At 35.5% G+C, this 15,924-nt stretch overlaps 1 protein-coding gene across 1 annotated transcript in view; it reads right to left on the reverse strand.

Annotated features, from left to right (window-relative positions):
- The window catches only part of LOC133186818 (vacuolar protein sorting-associated protein 11 homolog), a 57,332-nt gene that overhangs the window by 7,820 nt on the left and 33,588 nt on the right, over positions 1–15,924 (reverse strand). Inside the window, exons 21-28 of the mRNA XM_061322159.1 lie at positions 10,582–10,656; positions 10,204–10,295; positions 8,196–8,281; positions 7,723–7,844; positions 4,785–4,883; positions 2,959–3,018; positions 2,542–2,608; positions 1,504–1,569 (exon numbers count right to left, since the gene is read on the reverse strand). Of these exons, the coding sequence (XP_061178143.1) occupies positions 1,504–1,569; positions 2,542–2,608; positions 2,959–3,018; positions 4,785–4,883; positions 7,723–7,844; positions 8,196–8,281; positions 10,204–10,295; positions 10,582–10,656 (667 nt within the window). The remainder of the gene's footprint in view (positions 1–1,503; positions 1,570–2,541; positions 2,609–2,958; positions 3,019–4,784; positions 4,884–7,722; positions 7,845–8,195; positions 8,282–10,203; positions 10,296–10,581; positions 10,657–15,924) is intronic.

Below are 15,924 nucleotides of genomic sequence, written 5' to 3' on the forward strand. Positions count from 1 at the left end.
ACCCCTCCTACTTCACGTTTTCAGAGATTGCTTCCAGGAACAATAAAATACAGGGATTTATAGAGAACTTGACCTGCAACATGGTATTTGCCCTACACTATCATAGAGCAAAAATTATTAAAAACTGTCCACAGTCTACAACCAGTAGATCTTAAAAAATCTTCTTTTTTTTTTTTTTTTTTAGTCCTGTTCCTTCTTCTTTAGGTAGGAGTATGTAAATACATATATTGTTAAAATAATTTTTATATGGAAAGCTAAGTTATTGTACAGTGTGTAAACCCTTTTTTATAACCAAATTTTAGTTCCCCAGCACTTAAATTTTATTTTTATTGCACAACATTAGAATAGGTTTTACTAACTGTTTTTCATCACTTTACTCTCTTAAATTTTGATTTTATGTCTTTTTATGATACCACCTTCTCAGGTGCTCCTTATACACAGGAGGGAATTCCTATACTGAACTGAACTGAATTTTGGCAGTGTTTTTCCGTTTTTTCCCAATAGGTGAACAATGCTTTTAAAAATTAATTATCTTGGAAAAACTCAAAGTAAAATTGTCAGATTGTCTGTAATTTTCATCTATTTAACTCATTTAGCAAAGCTTAAGTCATAACACATGTTTAAAAACATTGTAAAAACATCGCCAACTTTTAATCCGAATTTCCTCCGTTTTTCTGAAAATGGTGATAATGTGTAATTATACAGATTTATTGAGTTATTTCCACCAATTCAATTGATCTACGATGAATGGTAAGGACTGTAGGCATTATTTCAGATAGAAAAATATATTTTTAATGCATTAATTCATACATGTATTAAAAGAGGACTTTTAGAAAATGTGTACTTGGTATAATTTATAATCTCCAGAAACAGATTCTATAATGACCTAAATTGGAATCTAATACACACATATACTACCCTAAGTTGTATAAGTACTTTATACTCAGTCATTGAAGTCAATTTTACTTTTATTAGTCTATTATTCATAATTGATCTTGTATGATGAAGTTGGATCATATTTAAATTGTCTGCCTGGTTGCCCAAATTAGAGTTCATGCTAAAATGTTAAATGAAATACACCTGAGTATATGATTTAAGCAACATTTTAATTTTTTCCATATTCCCCAAAAATGGTGTTACCAAAAAGTTGGCTGATAAATACCTGATTAACAAATTCATTAAATGCAAAACAGACCGAGTTGGAAAATAGAGTGACATAAAAACGTCGCATAACATGACAGTTATATAAAATGCCATGTAACTTCACAAAATTATGTTTCAATAAATAATACACTGTGAATTTTGTCTTTTTTTTTTTTTTTCGTCCTCCAACTTGACCTTTCTTGAAAAAAAATCCATAAAACTAAAAATCAAATTATGGTTGCCTAAGAAGGAAAGTAAACAGGAGGCTATTCTTTAGCTTTTTCCTTCTTCGTGTTAGTAATAATTGTCAAAAAGCACTTTGAATAAACAGATTATAAATAACTGATTAATAGTACTGACCTTATTGAAAACTCCTCTTCCAAAGTAGTCAGCCACAACAGAGAAACCATCTTGAGATCTTTGTAGCTTAAATAAAGTCTGATACACTGAATTAACAACATTCTCTTGAAAAAAAAATATCTAGTTGTTCTGTTCTACAGCTATAAATGTACCCTCTCTCTAACTCTCATTAATTCTCTCTAACTTCGTTTTGTTGGATACTAGACAGTCTATTATTAGAGGTACTGTGAGCAAGCTCATAAAATAATACCCCATCACCACATTTTTTAAAAGTGCCCATTCAAATTTTGTAAATGTGACCTTGAGCTTGCACAAAAGACCTTGATTAAAAAAATGACAAATCCTCTGGTCATTAGTAAATCTGGTCATTAGTAATCTTTCAGTGAAATATGGACATGCAATGTTTCTCCATTTGAAAATTATATACCTGGTACGAATTTCACACTTTATACCAGTGAGACTGAACTTGCTTGAATGACCTTTGGTCAAGGTCATGACACACTCACAGGTCATAAACAATCACTGTACCAAGTATGAGCTTCCAATCGTTCACCATTACAAAGTTAACGCCCTGACAAGAATTTTATAATTTTCTGCCAGTGACCTTGAACTTTCCAAAATGACCATGGGTCAAGGTCAGAACATAACATCAGATCATAAACAATCTCTGTATAAACTATAAACTTCCAGTGATTCTCCATTATGAAGTTAAAGCATGGACAATAATTTTATTTTTTTTTCAAGTGACCTAGAACTTCCCTCAAAAGTATGACAAACCCTTGGATCATAAGCAAAATCTGTACCAAAAATGAGCTTCATGTGATTCTCCATTACAAAGTTGTAGCCCAGACGACAATTTTATACTATTTCTGCCAGTGACCTTGAACTTGACGGAATGACCAAAATAGTCTGGACAAGATTGCATGGACAGATGGATGAACAAGGTGATTCCTAGATTCCTATATACCCCAAAACTCTGTTTGTGGTGGTTGGGGGTAATGAAAGATCTATGGAGATAACAAACACTGCCTAGTCTACCTGATTGTGAAACTGTTCGTGAAGGTCTTTACTTTGTTCTTGGGCCCTGATGATGTCCATGATTTTCCTGAAAATGATGTAATATTTAGGTTAATTGACTATAGGTTACTTGTCACATTTTCCTGAGAGTAAGAATGATCCCCGATTTAGGTTAATTAACAGTAGCTTACATAACACAATATCAGTGAGTCATGTCTCTCAGACATCTTTGAGTCAGTACTTACATGCAGTATATGCCAAATTCAAGTGAACCGATTGACAGGCTCAATGATGTAAGATACAGTGTACTTATTTACATACAAAAACACAAAACTGTCACAATACTTAGCAGGAAGTATAAACAATAGACAACTCTGTATATGTTATAAGAATAATGTTTTGTCTGGTATGCTAGAAGAGCTGTATTAATGTCTCTACCTATTTTCTGCAGCACAAACAGGGCACTCAGAGTCATTTTCTGCATAGCTTTCAAAACAGCTGAAAATAAACAGGAAGATACATGTCAATAATATAACTCATCATTGGAATGTTCTTATACTGGGTAATTGATTTTCTTCAGGAACAGATTTTAATCAGCTAATCAGGCATTTTCTTCCATTGCAATATTTGACCTTTATATCCTTTCAAAAAATATTATTGTAAATACCTTAGTGCTGATTACATTTAAATGAAATGTAAAATTTTTTATGGTAAATTAAACTTATTTTTGATGAGAGGAGTGAATAACTGTTGGTTACAAGTTATTCAGTGGTTTCAAGATTAACTAGCTGTTGATGATCGTATAAACTGAGGATGCAAGGGGTTACTAACAGTAATGGTAGCATTAATTAGCTGTAAATAGTAAGGATAACTAACTCTTGATAGTTAATGGAGGGATAAACTGTGAACACTAGGATTCTTGAACTATTGACGGTGGGATTGAGTGACTGTTCTTGGTAGGATTAACTAACTGTTCTTGGTAGGATTAATGAACTGTTGATGGTAGGATTAACTATTGTTGCTAGGATCAACTACTTGTTGATGGTGGGATTAACTAACTGTTGATGGTAAGATCAACTATTGATGGTGGGATTAACTACTTGTTGATAGTGAGATTAACTATTTGTTGTTGGTAGGATTAACTAATTGTTACTGGTATGATTCAAGAATTTTTGATGGTGGGATTAACTAACTTTTGTTACTAGGGTTAACTTATTATTGATGGTGGGATTAACTGTTGTTGGTAGGATTACTTATTTATTGGTGGTAAGATTAACGATTAAGTAACAATTATCGAACTGATGATTGGGATTAATTAACTGTGATGATAAGATTAACAAACCATTGTTTGTAGGATTAACTAGCTATTGATGGTAAGATTAACTTTATTCAACTGTTGGGTTTACATACTGCTAATGGTAAAACAATCTTATTGTTAATGGGAGGAGTGGGGAATGATGATGAAGGATAAAAAAACTGTTGATGGTAGGATTCATAGCTTGCTGGTAAAAGGATAAACTATCTACTGATGAAAGATTATCTAACTGTTACTGATGGAATTAACTGACTGTTGATGGTTGATTTAACATACTGTTGATTATTAACTTTCTACAGATACTAGGAATGACTCTTGATGGTAGGAATGACTAAGTCTTGATGGTAGGAATGACTAAGTCTTGATGGTAGGATTGACTAACTCTTGATGGTAGGAATGACTAACTCTTGATGGTAGAAATTACTGTTGATGATAGTTTTACTTACTTTTGAATTTTGATGGTATAAAGACTGCTAATGGTTTTACTAACTGTTGATGGTAAGATTTACTTACTGTTGATGGTAAGATTTACTTGTTGTTGATGGTAGGATTTACTAACTGTTGATGGTAGGATTTACTTATTGTTGATGGTAAGATTTACTTACTGTTGATGGTAAGATTTACTTACTGTTGATGGTAGGATTTACTAACTGTTGATGGTAGGATTTACTAACTGTTGATGGTAAGATTTACTTACTGTTGATGGTAAGATTTACTTACTGTTGATGGTAGGATTTACATTTATTGTTGATGGTAGGATGTACTTATTGTTGATGGTAGGATGTACTTATTGTTGATGGTAGGATTTACTTATTGTTGATGGTAGGATTTACTTACTGTTTATGGTAGGATTTACTTGTTGATGGTAGGATTTACTAACTGTTGATGGTAAGATTTACTTGTTGTTAATAGTAGGATTTACTTACTGTTGATGGCAGAATTTACTTACTGTTGGTGGTAGGAATGTGGTTCACACAAGAAATGTACGGATGGAAGCTCCAGAGGATGGTTACAAATGTTACACTTTGAAGCCTGAAAAACCTTGGCCCTAAAATCAGAGGTTTATAAGCAGTATAAGTTAAACCGTGTTTTCTTTTTTTTTTGTTTTGAATGACATATGTACCTCAGATTTGCATTGGTTTTCTACCTCCTTCCCCCACCTTAACCACACACATTTTGTGCCTTGCCACACTCACCTGCTTGAGTCATAAGTAGGGAAAATGTTTTACCTTTCTTTCATATTATTACTACAGGTGACTCTCGATGACTCGAACTCCGATCTCTCGAAGTTCTCGATCTCTCGAAGTGAACCCTCGGTCCCGTTTTTTTCTCTACATAACTAAGCAAATTAACTCCCGATCTCTCGAACTTCCGATCTCTCGAACCAGGACCTGGGTCCCGTTACACACATTTCCTTGTTTTTTACTCTCTATCTCTCGAAGTTTTGATTGCGCGTGTCAATACACACCAACCAAGCGTAAAATTAATGTAGCTTGGACTTACCTGGAAAACAGTGAACGCCTGGGGCTGGCATGGAGGTGTAAATTGGGTGTTTACAAAGATGACACTACACCTGTGAGTCATCCGAGTGTTGATATAATTATAAAAATTGGTTATAATTGGTGAACTATAAACAAATCGCTTCAAAACTTATTTGGTCTTGATAGCGAGACGATAATTTTTAGAAAGTAATTAAGAGACATGTCAATAATTTTCCATTGATTATGAAGTTTATTCGAGTCTACATAATCCCAAGAAAGCCTATCTAAAGACTCGAGAAATCTGGTGAAGGACCCGATCGAGCCCGTTGATAGCCACACCGACATATTGCTATTCTGGTTTCAAGTAATCATGAAATGAGAACAAATAAATATTGAAACTTAAAGATATCGTTTTATTCATTCAAAATACGACCATTGTTGTTGAAATCAAGTGAATTACCTGTAAAATACGAATGAAAACGGTGCCATGACTTTATCAATATATACTTCCGGTATCTATAATAGTAGAACAATGATGATAGGAACTGAAAATTCCAGATTTTATTCACTTTCTATCTCTCGAACCCCTCGATCTCTCAAACTTTTCTTGCGGTCCCTTGAACTTCAAGAGATCGAGAGTCACCTGTGTTTTGTTTTCTACATATGGAATCAAAATTTGAAAAAAAATTATTTTGCTCTGATGAATAGCAATAAGATATGTTCCAGCAGGGCCATATTATAGATGGTCAAAAATGAGAAACTTGGGCCACAAAGCTCACCTGAAGGAAAAAAAAAAAACCTTCGCCCTGCTATTCTATGAATTTGGCCAAAAAATCTCTTTATTTTTTATACAACATTTATGACCTCCTATCATAAAATACTTCAATCTAGAAATTTTTCAACCCATATTACAGATAAACCCAAACCCAATTCAAGTCCTCTATGCCATGGAATCAAGGTTTAAAAATTCCTTACCCCCTGTTACCCTGGGATAAATATATTTAGGTGTCATACAATATTGATGACAAATACTGCTATGTCACCAGATTAAACTGATATGCATTAACAGCTGCAAAGTAATGCACACTTCACAGATCTTCCATTCCAGGCTTTTTTGTAAACCTGCAATTTACCCAGATCAAATTCCCTGCTGTACTGGTAATCAATTTAATAATTAATGGGTTCACCACTCTCAGATACTCAATATAGCCTGACATTGAAGTGAAATCTGGACTATTTTTTTATCTTTAGATATTGACAGCTTTTAGTTACCGTCTCCAGTTTTGACTTATAACTAATTAATGACATTCCACTTAAAAAAAAATTCACAAAGGTATCTCAGGCACCTTTCCATTGCTGATGCATTATACATAAAGATAGGTTTCATTAAAGAGTTCAATAAGGCACATTTTTTAATGATTAAACAATATTTATACAGAAAAGAACATCACACAGAGAATGTGTTTGTATCACAATGAAAGGATGCTAATGTCTAAGTTACTGGACCTATACATAGATACGAGACCATTGTACTGAGGGGGATATTTATAGCCTACATGCTGTTCTGTTTACATCGTTGACTGGTTTTTTGGGACAATACGCCAGACATTTTAGTGTCTAGAATGTTTGTTCAATTTTAATCATTCACACGAACTTGCATTATTTCCAATAATCAAATAAATGCAGACTCATTTCTTGATAATTTCTCCAGCAGGAACCATGCTAAAATGTCAATAACATTATTATTTAATGAAACAAACCCTTTACAATATTAAGAAGGTTAATTCCCCTGCCATTGTAAAAGTTACTTTTATTGCAATTTCATTGGCTGTTATGACTTAATTGTAGTTAAGGATAGCATTAATGGGCTGAGAATTTGTGGTTATATTTGATGACAAAAACACACTTTCTATTTCAGTCTCAAGATACATTTATCATTGAACAACAGATGTTAAGTAAACATGCAGTTCTAGTTACAGTACAATATATACCGGTAAATTTCTGATAACCAGATGTCAATGTTTTCTTCTTATAAGCAAGTACTGATATCTTATTCTAGGTCTGGATAGCAACCCTGACAAGTGACTGCCCTCTACCAGTAAATATAATAGGCAAGGGACAGGTACCATGGAATCATCATTGTTTGTGGGGAGTCAATGTTATTGGAATTTTACTGGTTCAATGGGACACAATTTTGAGGGTAACTTACATATGTTTATTAAAATAGATAACTCTTCTGTGCCCAATGTATGTATTTATTAATGTTTAAGGGGATGTTAATTCCTGGGTGAGGGTTGTCCATGAAATAAAAGAGCACTAATCCCCGAAGAACAATGACGATTCCGCAGTAACTCCTGCACTTTACTGTTTCCTGTTGAAACTAAATCTTGTTTTAATTCAACTCACGTTGTTTTAAGTTCCTCAATCTGAGCTCGTTTTTTATCCGTGTCATCTCGGTACTGCTTTATTAATCTCTCATCCTCAGCGATTTGATCATTTTCCATCTGAAGCCTTCGGATGATGTAGTCCTGAAATTCAGGAGTAATATTACATAACACTCCGATAGCAAAATCCGCCGGGAGAAATTGTCTGGATAAAATCCTATCATTATCCTCCAAATGGTACATTAACTGCCATCTTAATGCATGTAGGATAAACAATTATGTTCGCCTTAGTCCATCGAGTCATTCTGTAGATTGGTGTATTACAGCACAATCCTCATGTTCATTCATATTTTAAGTTATTATGAAAAGGTTAAAAGTAAAAAGTTTCATTTGAAGTTCATACTGAAGGCTCAGAAACTATATACAGGACAAACTCTCTGGTTTAATTATGCTATGCAATAAATATTTACCATGGATCAGTAAAAATGTATTTACCTTGACAACAGACAATGTTGCTGTGGAATTGTGGGCCAATGTCTGTATTACTAGTAATGGTGGTAGAAGATTCTTCTTGTCAATTTCTTATCATAGTTAAGGAATAATGTCTTGATGTATAAAACTTGACCTAAAACTTATCATGTACAGTTGAACTTTTATAATGAACAATGACATTGTGAATACCAAGGAACAAAGTGACTTAAAATCAAGTCCCAACTCCTTTTATGTCTTTGAACCTCATCACTTCGAACCCTGGGATGCCTCCTGGCTTTTTCTCTCAGATCACATTGAGCTTGAGATAAGAAGGCTGACTGTATAACATACAACTTGTTAGTTAATATGCCATAAATGAATATTAGAAAAATATTTCATGACTGCCAATTACAAACTTAAAATATCCACAGACTTAGTTTTGCAGCCTAAAAAGTTTGGCAGTGAGACAGTGATACTAGAGATGAGTCTAAAGTTCTATGTGTAGAACAGCAGTCAGACAGTGAGACTAGGGCTGAGTCCAGAATTCTATTTGTAGAACAGTAGTTAGACAATGAGACTAGGGCGGAGTCCAGAATTCTATTTGTAGAACAGTAGTTAGACAGTGAGACTAGGGCTGAGTCCAGAATTCTATTTGTAGAACAGCAGTTAGACAGTAGGACTAGGGCTGAGTCCAAAATTCTATTTGTAGAACAGCAGTTAGACAGTGAGAGTAGGGCTGAATCCAGAATTCTATTTGTAGACAGTAGTTAGACAGTGAGGCTAGGACTGATTCCAGAATTCTATTTGTAGACAGTAGTTAGACAGTGAGACTAGATATGAATCTAGAATTCTATTTGTAGAACAGCAGTAAGACGGTGAGACTAGGGCTGAGTCCGAAATTCTATTTGTAGAACAGTAGTTAGACAGTGAGACTAGGGTTGAGTCCAAAATTCTATTTGTAGAACAGCAGTTAGACAATGAGACTAGGGCTGACTCCAGAATTCTATTTGTAGAACAGTAGTTAGACAGCGGGACTAGGGCTGAGTGCAGAATTCTATTTGTAGAACAGCAGTAAGACAGTGATACTAAGGCTTAGTATAGAATTCTATTTGTAGAACAGCAGTTAGACAGTGGGACTAGGGCTGAGTCCAGAATTCTATTTGTAGAACAACAGTTAGACAGTGATACTAAGGCTGAGTCTAGAATTCTATTTTTAGAACAGCAGTTTGACAGTTGGACTAGGGCTGAGTCCAAAATTCTATTTGTAGAACAGTAGTTAGACAGTGAGACTAGGGCTGAGTCCAGAATTCTATTTGTAGAACAGCAGTTAGACAGTGAGACTAGGGCTGACTCCAGAATTCTATTTGTAGAACAGTAATTAGACAGTGAGACTAGAGATGAATCTAGAATTCTATTTGTAGAACAGCAGTTAGACAGTAAGACTAGGGCTGAGTCCAGAATTATATTTGTAGAACAGCAGTTAGACAGTGAGACTAGGGCGGAGTCCAGAATTCTATTTGTAGACAGCAGTTAGACAGTGAGAATAGGGCTAAATCCTGAATTCTATTTGTAGACAGCAGTAAGACAGTGAGAATAGGGCTGAGTCCAGAATTCTATTTGTAGACAGCAGTAAGACAGTGGGGCTAGGGATGAGTCCAGAATTCTATTTGTAGAACAGCAGTTAGACAGTGATACTAAGGCTGAGTCTAGAATTCTATTTGTAGAACAGCAGTTTGATAGTGGGACTAGGGCTGAGTCCAGAATTCTATTTGTAGAACAGCAGTTAGACAGTGATACTAAGGCTGAGTCCAGAATTCTATTTGTAGAACAGCAGTTAGACAGTGATACTAAGGCTTAGTATAGAATTCTATTTGTAGAACAGCAGTTAGACAGTAAGACTAGGGCTGAGTCCAGAATTCTATTTGCAGGACAGCAGTTAGACAGTGATACTAAGGCTGAGTCTAGAATTCTATTTTTAGAACAGCAGTTTGACAGTGAGACTAGGGCTGACTTCTGATACAAGTAAGGATACGAGATAAGACCTCCATCAGTTGAGGCTTACAGTTGTCTTCTTTCCTGGCAAAGTATGACAAGGCCTGCACCCACAGATTGGAGTCTTGTTGTCTGAAATGGCAAATTTCAAATTCTCTATAACTAACTCCTAACTGTTTCTGTTGAACTTCAGTATCTCAAGCAATGATATCTCAAACACAAATAAGTTGAAGTGAATTGGAAATCCCAACAACTTTATGTATTTTAACCTTGATATCTTAAATCATTGGATATCTTGAAGTTTTTTCTCAGCCCCATCAAGTTTGAGATGAAGAAGTCTGATTTTTTAACATTAAGCCATGATAAGAATTTTTAATCTGACAACAAAAAGAAAGTGATTAGTTCCATCAGTACTCACCCAAACTTTTTACAGGTCTCGATAACATGCACAAAGTCATCATGCTCCATATGGTATCGTAGAATCTGTTGGTATCTGAAAATAAAAGATGGGGCTAAATAAATAAAGGATATTAAGTATTAAAAAGAAAAGTAAGACTTGAGGGGGTATATATATATATATCACTCTGATCAATCATGTAACGGCTTATTGATATAAATTCACAGGCCTGTACAGTAACTAAGAATCCTGACACACCTCTTCATCACAACCAATCTTTGTGTCAAGCATGACCTCCCCATGCCCTTCCATCATTAAGTCCTGATTTCAGAATATTACATTTCTGAGAACTTTAGAATTTCACAATTCACACTTCTGAACCCTATGCCTGTGACCATGATCTAATCTATATAACATCTGTTCTGGGTAATGATGTATTCTGTCATCATAAAGAAATCAAGTATGGGCTTCTAAATCTATTCCACTATAAAAATGGTATGGGCAAGATTTTTTTTTCTCTTCAAACCTAGTGACCATGACTTTATCTGATTGACCATGGTGCAGAGTTGTTGTACACCCTCTTGTCACAACCAACCTTAGTACATAGTATAATTTCTGCTTCACAGTTAAGACCAAGGCAAGAATGTTGACACTCGGACACTTGTGACCTTGACCTTTACCAAATGACCTAGACTAGGGTCAAGCCTTTACTTATTACTACAATGAAGATGCTTTTCTGTTCTGTGTACTGGTATTTATTTTAGAAATCATTGTTTTCACAAGTTAGCGATGTTGACCAAGTTGTTAGAATGCAAATCTATGAAGAAAACTGAAATATAATTTGAATTTAGTTTAATTAACAGAAATATTACTCAAGATTGTGCTCCATATATTCCAACAACTAAATTTGTGCCAAATTAAGCAGACATGGAATATTAGACACATTGGACATTTCTCTTTTGTGAAGAAATCTATAAACCCTGTAAGCGAAGATTTGAGGACATATAGTTTTTTCCCTGTCCTTCAGTCTCTCTGTTTGTCTGCAAAAACTTTAACCTTGCCCATAACTTTTGATTGGTTGCAGCTATGGCTTTCATATTTCACATGTATTCCTTGTGACAAGACCTCTCTTTGGGTACCATCATTTTTTACCTTGACCTTGGAGTTTGACCCAGTTTTGCAAAATTTTACCCAACTTTAACCTTGGCCATAACTTTTGAATAGTTGGTGCTAGGGCTTCATACTTCACAAGTGTAATCCTTGTGACAAGACCTTCCTTAGGATACCAACAACTTTGACCCTTTGACCTTGACCTTGGAATTTGACCTACTTTTGAAAAACTTTAACCTTGGCCATAACTTTGAATGGTTAGTGCTAGAGCTTTCATATTTCACATGTGTAATCCTTGTGACCCTACTTCGGATACCAAGAACTTTGACCCTTTGACCTTGATCTTGGGGTTTGACCTACTTTTGAAAAACTTTCACCTTGGCCGTAACTTTTGTACAGTTGGAGCTAGGGCTTTCATATTTCACATGTGTATTCTTGTGAGAAGGCATTCCCTTGGGCACCATTAATTTTGACCATTTGACCTTGATGTTTGACTTACTTTTGAAAAACTTTAACCTTTTCCATATCTTTTCAATGGTTGCTGCTAGGGCTTTCTTATTTCACAGGTATATTCCTCCAAACAAGAGCTTACTTTGGGTATATACCAACATTTGATTTGCATTTGAAAAAGTTTAACCTTTGCTATACGTTGCCATATGGGGACATCAGTGTTTCACAAACACATCTTGTTTGCTTTATATTGGACTTGGGGCCTTTTGGAATCAAATACTGAACTCTCTTTTTCATCTACAAGTACATCACACTTTAAGTGACTCGGATATTCAAGCTTTCAAGAAGTTACCAAAATGGGGAGGAACACATTACTGCTACATTGCAAGAAATTACAACTCATTACCACTACTTTTCACCTCGATTTCAGGTATGCATTACCACTACATTTTATCAATAAGAAGACTGCAATTACAACTCATTACCTTGACATAAACAGACCCACCTGTGAGGTATATCGTAAGTATGCATGGCAGGGAACACGGGCTCTATTCAATAAAATTCACTCACCATGCAGTGAAGCATAGTGTACAATTCAAAGGTTCTATTCAAAATAATTCTTTCAGCCTTTAATCGAAGTACAATTATATTATTAAGGGGTCAGTTGTAATGAATGACATAGTTTGTTACAAATTGCAGGTTTTTAATCAATGATGGTTAAAAATTGCAGGAAAAAAGACTTGCTACATGTAAATGCATCAGGTGCTGGCAGGTGTAATGGTTTATGGCTGTGGATATTGGCCTGAATGGTTCAGTTGGTAGAGCACCTGAATAGTGATACAGCGGTCTTGGGTTCAATTCCTGGTTCAGCCATACATTTCCCTTTTTCCTGTTACACAGGTTAAATTATTGATGGTTAAAAATTTCAGGAAAAAAGTCCTGGAACTTTTTACTTTTACATGCGTAAGACGCTGGCTAACGGAAAAGTTATTGATGCAGTATACATATAAATGAAGCAATATAGTATACTGTTTTGTAGTGGTAATGAGTAGCAGAAATGACTATTATGAAAATGTAGTGGTAATGTAATGCACACCCAAAAAAGAACAGAGATGGTGTATATAGACAATACCTGCTCCCTTATCCATTTGTGGTTACATAATAAAATATGTTCAAATCAAATCAAAAAGACAGTGTACAATTTATCCAATTTATTAAGCCATGAAAAACAAGAGGCCCATGGGCCGCATCGCTCACCTGAGTAACTTTGGCCATGCTGTTCATTACCAGACTCCCCCCTTGTAATACCTATTGTGGCCCCACCCTCCCCCCAGGGGCCATGATTTGAACAATTTAGAATCTACACTACCCCAGGATGCTTCCACATAAGTTTCAGTTTTTCTGGTCCAGTGGTTCTTGAGAAGATTTTTAAAGATTTTTCCTATATATTTCAATGTAAAACTTGGGATTCCCCCTATTGTGGCCCCGCCCTATCCCCTGGGTCATGATTTTTACAATTTAGAGTGTACACTACTTGGGGATGCTTCCACATAAGTTTCAGCTTTTCTGGCCCAGTGGTTCTTGAGAAGAAGATTTTTAAAGATTTTTCCTATATATTTCAATGTAAAACTTGTATTTCCTATTGTGGTCCCGCCCTACCCCCGGGGGTCATGATTTGAACAATTAGAATCTACACTACCCCAGGATGCTTCCACATAAGTTTCAGCTTTTCTGGCCCAGTGGTTCTTGAGAAGAAGATTTTAAAAGATTTTTCCTATATATATTTCAATGTAAAACTTGGATTCCCTATTGTGGCCCCGCCCTACCCCCAGGGGTCATGATTTGAACAATTTAGAATCTACACTACCCCAGGATGCTTCCACATAAGTTTCAGCTTTTCTGGCCCAGTGGTTCTTGAGAAGAAGTTTTTTAAAGATTTTTCCTATATATTTCAATGTAAAACTTGTATTTCCTATTGTGGCCCTGCCCTACCCCCGGGGGTCATGATTTGAACAATTTAGAATCTACACTACCCCAGGATGCTTCCACATAAGTTTCAGCTTTTCTGGTCCAGTGGTTCTTGAGAAGAAGATTTTTAAAGATTTTTCCTATATATTTCAATGTAAAACTTGTATTTCCTAATGTGGCCCCGCCCTACCCCCGGGGGTCATGATTTGAATAATTTAGAATCTACACTACCCCAGGATGCTTCCACAGAAGTTTCAGCTTTTCTGGCCCAGTGGTTCTTGAGAAGAAGATTTTTAAAGATTTTTCCTATATATTTCAATGTAAAACTTGGATTCCCTTTTGTGGCCCCGCCCTACCCCCAGGGGTCATGATTTTTACAATTTAGAATCTACACTATCCCAGGATGCTTCCACATAAGTTTCAGCTTTTCTGGACAAGTGGTTCTTGAGAAGAAGATTTTTAAAGATTTTTCCTATATATTTCTATGTAAAACATTGATTCCACATTGTGGCCCCGCCCTACCCCCGGGGGTCATGATTTGAACAATTTAGAATCTACACTACCCCAGGATGCTTCCATATAAGTTTCAGCTTTACTGGCCCTGTGGTTCTTGAGAAGAAGATTTTTTAATGACCCCACCCTATTTTTGTCTTCTCTTGATTATCTCCCCTTGTGAGGGGACTTGGCCCTTCATTTTAACAATTTAAATTTCCCTTCACCCAAGGATGCTTTGTACTAAGTTTGGTCAAAATTGGCCCAGTGGTTCTTGAGAAGAAGTCAAAAATGTGAAAAGTTTACAGACGGACGGACAGACAGACGGACAGACGGACAGACGGACGGACGGACGACGGACAAAATATGATCAGAAAAGCTCACTTGAGCCTTCGGCTCAGGTGAGCTAAAAAGGACCCAAAAATATAAGATCACACCATCTTACATAGATCAACAAAAGCAAGTTTTATATCATTGTATAATGCCATAAAACAATTATCTTAATGTCTCCTACGTAGGATATTGTACAAAAAATATTATTCTAATGATTTATTAATGCTTGCCTTCCTGTATGTAGGCCAGACCTCGACAGGGGACTTACGATTTATATAACATCAGTTTTCAATGATGTATGGGTTATTATAATTCTCATGTGTTGTTACTTCATTAATTTCTAATTGGGATTACAGCTTTAAGGATATTAAGACCTTTTCCCATCATTCTTTAGGTAACCTGGTACTCTGACATTGACAATACATTAATCTGAACTTTATTATACTTCTTAACATAAAAATAGCAAAATAATCTTTATAATAATTTCCAAACTGTAATTTACTCTGATGGTTAATTACACAGAATTAATCAATGGATATGCACTGAGAGGCCAAAGTTCACAAAGCTCACCAGAGCTTCCTTATTCCTACTGAGAACCAGATTTCAGAAATGTTGGATCCCTACCGCAGGCCCACCCTACCCCATAATGGTCAATTAGCTGAGAAACTATAAGTCTACATAAGTAGTACAGTTGAACTTTGGTATCTCAAACAGGGTTATCTCGAATACCATGGATATGTCAAAGTGACTGAGAAGTCCTAACCACGTATTTCTTAAGTATTTTACCCTGGATATCTCAAACCCTCAGATATCTCAAAGTTTTATCTCTGTCCCATCGAGTTCGAGATAACGAGGTTTGACTGTGTATGAGAGTGCACTTTTCTTGTTTTTCTAGAGATTTTTCTGGATTTTCTGTATTCATGCCAATGTAAATGTGCACCCTCATAATAACTAAAGGTAGTTTTTTGGTTTCAAAAAATATGCACATACAAAAGGTAGTCTCCACACAAG

The sequence above is a fragment of the Saccostrea echinata genome, unplaced genomic scaffold, assembly GCF_033153115.1.
Source record: "Saccostrea echinata isolate AGI-Se365-2 ecotype Australia unplaced genomic scaffold, CSIRO_AGI_Sech_v1 ptg000014l, whole genome shotgun sequence".
Taxonomy (NCBI): Eukaryota; Metazoa; Mollusca; class Bivalvia; order Ostreida; family Ostreidae; genus Saccostrea; species Saccostrea echinata.